Source organism: Ursus arctos, unplaced genomic scaffold (assembly GCF_023065955.2).
Source record: "Ursus arctos isolate Adak ecotype North America unplaced genomic scaffold, UrsArc2.0 scaffold_3, whole genome shotgun sequence".
NCBI classification, from domain to species: domain Eukaryota; kingdom Metazoa; phylum Chordata; class Mammalia; order Carnivora; family Ursidae; genus Ursus; species Ursus arctos.
In genome coordinates, this window is record NW_026622985.1 from 59,823,344 (window position 1) to 59,832,834 (window position 9,491).

The following is a 9,491-nucleotide window of genomic DNA, read 5'->3' on the forward strand; positions in this document are numbered from 1 at the left end:
GAGAACACTGTATTGTATAATTGAAGTTTGCTGAGAGTAGAACCTAAATGTTCTTAAGTGTTCTCACAAACACACAAAGTTAAATATGTAAGGTGATGGGTGTATTAATTAACTAGATGGGAGAATCCTTTCACAGTGTATAAGTACATCCAGTCACAATGTACACTTTAAATATTTTAGAATTTTGTCAGTTATAACTCCATAAAGTTGAAATTTTTAAAAAGTGGCTTTGTTGTAATGGCCTGTACTCCTAGAGTCTGCCAGAGCCAGGAATAAGTGAATGTTCCCACATAGGAGGGAACCAGCCAGAAACCTATTTCTGTCCAGCCCACAAGAGCCACCTGAGAGGGAGGGACTTCAAAGGCAAGAGCCTGTTTGGAGTGGATCACTCCAAAAAAATCAGGATGAGGTGGAGTGGGGTGCCAAAAAAATTAATTGCCCATATTATGGGGCTACAATGAAAGAAGAGAAAGCCAACTTTAAATGTCTTGCAGGCCCAGGGAGTACAAACCTAACCAGTCAAATAAGAACTCTCATTTGGGGGCACCTAGGTGGCACAGTCAGTTAAGCACCCGACTCGGTTTTGGCTCAGGTTGTGATCTTGGGGTCTTGAGATTTAGCCCCTCACAGGGCTCCTCACTTAGTGAGGAGCCCCTTCCCTTTGCCCCTCCCCCCACAAGCTCATATTCTCTATCTCCCAAATAAATAAATCTTAAAAAGAAAAGGGGTGCCTAGGGCACCTGGGGCACCTGGGTGGCTCAGTCGGTTAAGTGTCTGCCTTTAGCTCCAGTCATGATCCCAGGGTCCAGGGATTGAGCCCCACCTCGGGCTCCTTGCTCAGTGGGGAGTCTGCTTCTCCCTCTGCCTCTCCTGCTTCCCCTGCTTGTGTTCTCTCTCTTACTCACTCATTCTCTCTCAAATAAAGAAATCTTAAAAAAAAAAAAAAAGAAAGAAAGAAAGAAAAAAAGAAAAAGAAAAGAAAAGGGGTGCCTGGGTGGCTCAGTTGGTCTGACTCTTGGTTTTGGCTCAAGTCATGATTTCAGGGTCCTGGGACTGAGCCCTATGTGGGGCTCCACGCTCAGTGGGGAGTCTGCTTGAGATTCTCTCTCTCCTTCTCCCTCTGCTTCTCTGCCTCACACTCGTGCTTTCTCTCTCTAAAATAAATAAACCTTAAAAAACAAATCCTCTCATTTCTTTACTTCCTCAGTAAAATAAACCCTTCCTCCTACCCTATTAACCCCAAAATGTGAAGCAATGGCTGGTGGAGGAAACAGCAGCAGTAGGGAAAGAGACGCTCTCTCATCCCAGATCACTGGCCACCACTAACTAGGGAGGAGAGGCGCCACCTGCAGTAAGCCATAGCTTTGGGGTAGGGAAGAAGTTTGTGTTAGTCCGGATAAGTTATGGGGCAGTAACAACACAAAAATCTCAGTTCCTTAACACAAAAAAAGCTTATTTTTCATTCACACAAAGTCCAATGTGTGTTCAGATGACTCTCCAGGGCAGCTGTCCTCCATGTATTGGCTCAGTATTCCAGGCTGTTTTGTCATCATGATGCTTCAGGGTTTGCTCCAGCAGCAGAAAAGACTATGGACAGCTGTGTCCCTTTTCATAACTACATGGCCCAGAAGTGGCCATACCATCTCCAGACAGTCTATTGGCCAGAATAGCAAAGCTTGCCCAAATACAAGAAGGGGAGAAGAGCTAAAAATATTGGTGGGTACTAGTAATGTTCATCTAGAAGTCTCACCACAGAATTAACATCAAAATCATGCATAATACATGATTAGACACTGATATTTACAGAAATGAGATTGACTGCTTGTGATTTTAAAAGACTGTCTTTTACAGTCTGAGAGTGAGCAAAAAGTTACAGGCCTACCAGAATTTTCACCAGCGGCAAGAAAGAATACCACCAATGAATAAATCTGAAAGGGGCCACAAGAAAGAAAAATAAAGTTGTGTTCTATTTATATCCCTTGCATCACGTGGACTCCACCTACTAGTCACAGCTTTAGAAGAGATCACAGAAATCAAGTTTAATTCCATTTTTCATAATAAGACCTTTAATCTTTCTCTAGCTTAAAGATTGTAATTCCAGTTCTATATGTGAGGCTAGAAAGGTTTGTTTTCCACAGCCAGCTCTATTCACTAAATAGTCTAATAACTAAATGAAGTCATCCTCTTCCAAGAATGTAATTTATTTAAGTTTTTAAACTCCCCAGGAAAAGGTCTATTTTCAACTTAATTGAACAGCAACAGAAGAGTGACATACATAGATGGGACTTAAATTTAAAAGTCAGTTTTCAACCTTTTAATACCTTGGATTAAAAAATAAAATATATTGTCTGCTTTCTAAAACAACTTCAAAGCACAAATTAAACCTATGGGATTTTGATAACTGGAAAAGTTGGTTGACTTGTTATCAATATATTAAGGGCATTATATTTTCTGTCCTAAAAGACAATAAATTTTCTGGATTAGTTTCTGGAATTAATACAACTGAACATGAAATTCTAAGATACTGTACTAAGGAGACCAATGTAGATTTGGACAGCCAAACACAAAATTTAATAAAAACAAATAAAACCCACACTTTTGGCTAACCTATCTAACAAGAATGATGATTAAAGAGAAACAGTGGGGAAAACAGATTCGTGGAGCAGGAAAGAGGTTCTATGGCTAATAACTGTAGGACAGGAAAGCTAGTGTTCATTCATAAATTTAAAACATAAATTTAAAAAACCTTGCAAAGTTTCTCCTAATAAAATCCAGAAAGAATAAAACAAATTCTTATAAATAGCATATGTGTGCATAAACACACATATACACATATTTAAAATGTTTTTACTTTAAAATAATTTCCCTTTTAAAAGTGACTGCATCTTGTATCCAGAAAATAGAAAGGCGTTTCATTGGTGCTGTCCTAAGGCCCAGATGGTTGATCACATACATTTTTTAATTCTCTATATAAGCCACATTTAGTACTTAAATTTGTACATTGCTGTTTTTTTTAATCACTAACACTTAGCTTTCTTTAGTTTCAAGCACTGGGTTTTTCTTTCATGAGGAAAAATTATAGTTCCTACTATTTCCCTACGATTTTATTAGATGTTCCCTAACTTATGATGGTTTGACTTGTAATTCTCTGACTTTACGACACTGAGAAAGTGACATGCATTTAATAGAAACTATACTTCGAATTTTGATCTTTTGCTGAGCTAGCAATGTATGGTACAATATTCTCTTCTGATGCTGGGCACTGGCACCGGCCTTAGCACCCAGTCAACCACCCAATCATGAGGATAAACAACCATTACGCTGACAACCATTCTGTACCATACAACTATTCTGTTTTTCACTTTCGGTACAGTAGTCAATAAATTACATTAGATATTCAACACTTCATTATAAAATAGGCTTTTTTTTTTTTTTTAAAGATTTTTTATTTATTTATTCGACAGAGATAGAGACAGCCAGCGAGAGAGGGAACACAAGCAGGGGGAGTGGGAGAGGAAGAAGCAGGCTCATAGCGGAGGAGCCTGACGTGGGGCTCGATCCCATACTGCCGGGATCACGCCCTGAGCCGAAGGCAGACGCTTAACCGCTGTGCCACCCAGGCGCCCCATAAAATAGGCTTTTGTTAGATGATTTTGCTCAACTGTAAGCTAATGTAAGTGTTCTGAGCACATTTAAGGGAGGCTAGGCTAAGTTATGATGTTTGGTAGGTGTATTAAATGCATTACAGACTTACCGTATTTTCAACTTAATGATGGGTTTATAGGGACATAACCCCATCGTAAATCAAGGAAGATCTGTATTGTTAATGCTTTTATATTTAAGCTAAATTAATTTGAAAGTAGATAAATGCTGTCTGAATAGAATAAAATATGGAAGCAATGCCCATGAATAAAAATCAACCAAGTAAAAAAACACTAAAGTTGTCATTATCATTCAATATAAGAAAGTTGTATGAAAGACTATATATTTATATATATTACATTTCCCTCCCTCAGAACCTCATTCTTCAAAGCCTAAATTTTGTGTTGAAGTGGGTTTCTCTGCCGAGAAGGAAACTAGCAATAAATGCTCAAGCTTTGCTCCAGAATCTTTTTTACTAAGAGTAACTAAAAAGGCCACACAGGGAACAAGTCCCATCTGAGCAGGCGTATTTGATTAGAATGGTGAGTTAAACTGAATAGCAAGTGATAATTGGTGGTCAATGGCAATGACGAAGGACTTGAAACTTGCGAGAATCTAAGAGAGGTTGGGGAAATTCATTCCCAAATACAATTTATCCCAAATACTAATTTCACTTGTGCAAAATTCTACAGTATGTGTATAACTTCTATACACGTTTGGCAATCTTGATCTTTTTGGTCTAGTTTACAAAAACTGCAAGCCATCCTTACTGGGGATAATTAGAGTAGGTGTTTTTTTGTTTTTTTTTTTAAAGATTTTATTTATTTATTTATTTGATAGAGGGAGAGAGAGAGCACAAGCAGGGGAGCAGCAGGCAGAAGAAGAAGTAGACTCCCCGCTAAGCAGGGAGCCCAATGCGGGGCTCAATCCCAGGACCCCGGGATCATGCCCTGAGCTGAAGGCAGATGCTTAACCAACTGAGCCACCCAGGCGCCCCTAATTACAGTAATTTTTACAATGAAGGCTTAGGAGAGAGAAAGTTGAGAGAAATAATACCAGTGGTTAAAAACTATGCCCTACCAGTGTTCATAAGGAAAAATATGAGAGTGGCTGATATTCTGTGTTTTGGTACAATAATTACAACTACTATTCAATAAGCGGTTACTATGAGCCAGATATTACCAAATGTTTTACATTTAACACATTTCTCACACCTCACACCAATCATGCTCCAACTCTTTGTATAATTCAATACAATTCTGACACTATCTAAAGTTAGTGTCTGATTCCCTGAGGTAAGGACTCAGTCCACAAGTCTTCCCACTTCCAATGCCAGTCAAAAGTCCCAGGTTGTCACCCATACTTCTGATGGACCAGTTGTAAATTTGAGGATTCCCACAACCCCCTCCTCAGGTTCCATAATTGCTAAGAAGAACACAAAACTCCGGAGAGTGCTTTACTTACTATGACAGGTTTCATATAAAGAATACAATTCAGAACAGCCAAATGGAAGAGAAGCATAGGGCAAGATATAGAAGAAGGTGTGGAGAGCTTCCACATCCTCTCTAGAACACACCACTCCATCCACACCTCAAGGTATTCACAAATCTGGAAGCTCTCTTTTAGAGGTCTTTACAGAGGTCTGTTATGTAGATCAGATTGATCAAATAAATTATTGACCAGGTGATCAGCTTAAACTCCAACACTTGTTCAAAGAAAGGGGGGGGGTACATGCTGAAAGTCCTAATCCTCTTATCATGCTTTAATCTTTATGGCAACCAGCTCCCCTCTTGAAGCCATCCTGGGGCCCCCAACTACCAGTCCATCTCATTAGCATACAAAAGACACTATTAACACTTCCCAGAGTCCAAGTGTTTTAGGAGCTGTATGGCAGGAACCTGGGACAAATACCAAATATATATTTCTTATGGTATCACAGATACAACAAACAAGAAAAATCTGAGAAACTCACAGCCAAGATGAGATAAGGACACATGATGACTAAATGTATGTGGTATTCTGGATGGAACTCTAGGACAGAGAAGTACATTAGGTAAAAACAAAGGAAATCTGAACAAAGGGAAATTTAAAAATGTATGAATATTTGTTCATTAATTTCAACAAATGTACCATACTAACATGAAATGTTAGTAATTAGAGAAACTGGTTGGGACTCTACTTATTTGCTTAATTATGTTGTTAGTTTAAAATTGTTCTAAAATAAAAATTTAGGGGCACCTGGGTAGCGCAGTCGTTAAGCGTCTGCCTTCAGCTCAGGGCGTGATCCTGGCATTGCGGGATCGAGTCCCACATCGGGCTCCTCGGCTGGGAGCCTGCTTCTTCCTCTCCCTCTACCCTGCTGTGTTCCCTCTCTCGCTGGCTGTCTCTCTGTCACATAAATAAATAAAATCTTTAAAAAAAAAATTTAATAATGCAGTAGACTATGAAAAATGGCTTATCTCTGAGTTCTAAACATCTTTTTTTAAAAAAAGATTTATTGATTGATTTGAGAGAGGGGAGCACATAAGAGGGGTGGGGGGGCAGAGGGAGAGATTCTCAAGCAGACTCCCCACTAAGCACGAGCTTGCTGAGGGGCTCAATTCTACGGCCGAGATCATGACCTGAGCGGAAACCAAGAGTCCGTCACTCAACCAACTGAGCCACCCAGGTGCCTCTGAGCTCTAAACATCTTAAGCCATGCCTTCTGACAGGCTTCCTCTGTATATTTATCTTGCTGCTCTACAGGACATTTCAGCTGTAGCATGCACATGCCACCAGCCACACTTCTGTGTCTTTTAATTCAAAACTTTTAAAGCAGTGCATAATCTAAGCCCAGCGCCAGAAGTCATTTGTTTACCAAGACAGTATGAACAGGCCCACCTTGCTTAGGTAGTTACTGTTGGTTCCATTACTTGTGACCAGTTTAAAGCTATGTCCACTGGACATTCACAGGTTCGTACAGGTTCTCTAAGGTGGGGGTTAGGACGAGGGGGTGGGAAATGGGCAAAACGTGCCCCCTAACACACGGTTATTAAAAGAGATAAAACCAGGATTTGAACCCAAGTCTTCAGATCCCCAATTAAATGTTTATCCCATTTGAAGAAGCAGCCTATTAAAATTACAAGTTAAAAACATAAAGCTCGGGAGCCTAGGTGGTGCAGTCAGTTGAGCCCCGTCTCTTGGTTTTGGCTCAGGTTGTGAGGTTGTGATCTCAGGGTCATGAGCTTTAGCCCCAATCTGGGCTCCATGCTCAGTGTGAAGTTGACTTAATACTCTCTCTCCCTTTCCCTCTACCCCTCCCCACTCTCTAAAATAAATAAATAAATCTTTAAAAAACAAAACAAAACAAAACATAAAGCTTGTTGGACTTTTTTTCTTTTAAAAGCTACTAGCAGGCTGCACATATATCACAATCAGTGTTAATATAACATTATGTATACATATGTATATGTAAAGATTGACTGATTTCTATCAAATAAGTAAAGTTGGCCTGCCTGATGGGCCTTCATTATTTTTCACAAAGATGGCAAACTGTTTTTAGGATGGTATCACTGTGGGATTTTATGAAAGAATTGATTTTTAACTCTACTTGGTTTAGAAAAGTGATATAATGGACTAATCCACAGTTTAAGTACACATTGGGAGGTACGGCAATTAGTTGGTTTCCCCCCTCCAAGTAAAGATTAGAAATTTTTGGTTTGGGGCAAAAGGAAGCCACTTAAGTTCTCTAAGCAAGACAGCAACATAAACAAAATGAAATTTCTGAGATAAAAATATTTGCAGCTGTACCCACAGAGGGGAGAAAAAAATAATAATCCAAGAATAATTTAATCTAGCAATAAACAAAACCTACGAATATTACTGGCATGAGACACAGGAGTTAACATTTCTTTCACTATTAGTTATGGGGAAATATTTCTGTATTCAACCTGGGGCCAACAGCAACCAAGAGGACCGTGTCTTTGATCAATGAAAACATAATTGAGGCTGAGTATTCTAAGTATATGAACCTAAAATGATATTATTTAGTATGGTGGTAGACTGTCAACTTACTTTTCATAAATATTTGACCCCAAGTGTTCATGTGTGTAGCACATTACTGGGAGTAAACATGAGCTTATGCTCCAGTAAGCACATTAGAATGCAACTCCATGAGTAACTTGTCTTTATAGGTGGGTTTTAATTAAAAAACAAAACCAAAAAACTAAACTAAAACAACAACTAAAAGCAAACCAAAACAAAATTAAAAACATCCCCAACTTTGAAGCAAATATTGCTTATCATATACTTTAAATAGGATTCTTGAAACATTCTTACAATAAAATTTAAATTTCTAACATACTGTTATGCAAGAGGTTTGGGGGGAAAACGAACACAAAGATATTTCCTGGCAGTTTGAGACAAGAAATAACATTCAAATACAAAATAAACTATTCTGAACGCCAACTGGGTTTACAACCACTAAGAAGTTACACCTTTTCATAATCTAACTCATTCTAGCCAGGGTGCCGAAACAACTCTATTGGAATTGGATTAGTCACAACCGTTTGGCTGCAGGAACTAGGCAGCAACCCAGCCTAGAACATTCCGTTTACTTCTTGAGGAACGGGTTTTGCTGCAGGAGGTGGCTGGTTTCCGAATCACCTACTTGCTGCTTTTCTGTTTCAAATGAAGACACAACAAAAGATAGAGGAATGACACCACGGAGGGTCCAGACCAGGTCACCGCCGGCGGTGTTGCCGCTCGCGGGGTGAATGGGTCCCCAGTGTGCCTTTTGCATTCCAGCAGCGCCAGCATGGAAAGGTAAGGGCGGATGGAACGCCCTGAGGCCCATCAAGCGCTCCGGACGCGGGGCCCTGCACTCACCATCTCGATGATCTTGGTCTTCCGCCCTGTCTTCCTTTTCAAGGTGAATATGTACTGGGCCAGCACCACCCCCGCCACCAGAACGCACACACTAGCGCTCGCCACCGCGCCCATCCTCGCCACAGCCGCCCGGTCCATGAATGGGGTATCCTGCGACTCCCGGCCGGAAAAGAAGAGGTCGCTGGACTGCTGCGGTCTGTAGAAAAGCAGGGACGCCCTGCCCCGCGGCGGATCTGCAGCAGCCCCGCCTCCACCCCGCCCCTCCTGCACAAGCCCCGCCTCATGGAAAGCCCCACCTCCAAGCGATGACACGCGCGAGGGAAAGGCGTGGGGGTGTGGTCTGCGCCCGCAGTCGAGGGGGAGGTGGGGCTGGCCTTCCTCGGAGCCTACTTCTGAGGAGCTGTCCAAGGACCCCAAAGGGAATGGTATCAATTATCTGTGTGCTAATGAGGACCAGGGAGAGGTTCACTCCAGCTCCTTACAGTAGAAATCTGATTCCAACCAGACCCAAGCAGAAAGTGTTTCGTCTTCCGCCTTCCACCCTCCTCAGCCACTCTGGACTACAGCCCCCAGAAGGCGTTAGCAGTAATATGTGCTGTGACAAACTGCTGCGCAGCGAAAGAAACAACCAACAGTAAAAAGGCCACTTACAGAAGGTGAGAAAATATTTGCAAACCATATATTTGATAGGGGTTACTATCCAAAATACCTAAAGAACTCCTACAACTCAACAACAAAAAGACAACCCAATTAAAAAAAAAAATGGGCAAAAGACTGAAAAGATGCTCAACATCAATAACCATCAGGAAAATAAAAATCAAAACTATAGTGAGATACCACTTCACACACATTAGGCTAACCATTATAAAAAAAATTACAAGTGTTGGTGAGGAGGTGAAGGAATAGGAACTCTTGTGCACTGTTGTTGGATATGTAAATCGGTACAGCTATAATGGAAAACTATTGAAATTTCTCAAAAATTA

The 9,491-nt window shown here is 40.7% G+C and overlaps 1 protein-coding gene across 2 annotated transcripts in view; it reads right to left on the reverse strand.

Moving 5' to 3' along the window:
- Positions 1-8,737, reverse strand: part of NT5C3A (5'-nucleotidase, cytosolic IIIA) — a 48,152-nt gene extending 39,415 nt beyond the window's left edge. Inside the window, exon 1 of one of the 2 annotated variants that reach the window (XM_026508932.4) lies at positions 8,509-8,737. In XM_026508932.4, the coding sequence (XP_026364717.1) occupies positions 8,509-8,646 (138 nt within the window). In that variant the 5' untranslated portion in view covers positions 8,647-8,737. The remainder of the gene's footprint in view (positions 1-8,508) is intronic. The other variant, XM_026508951.4, reaches the window with a different exon arrangement.
- Between the last annotated feature and the right edge of the window lie 754 nt (positions 8,738-9,491).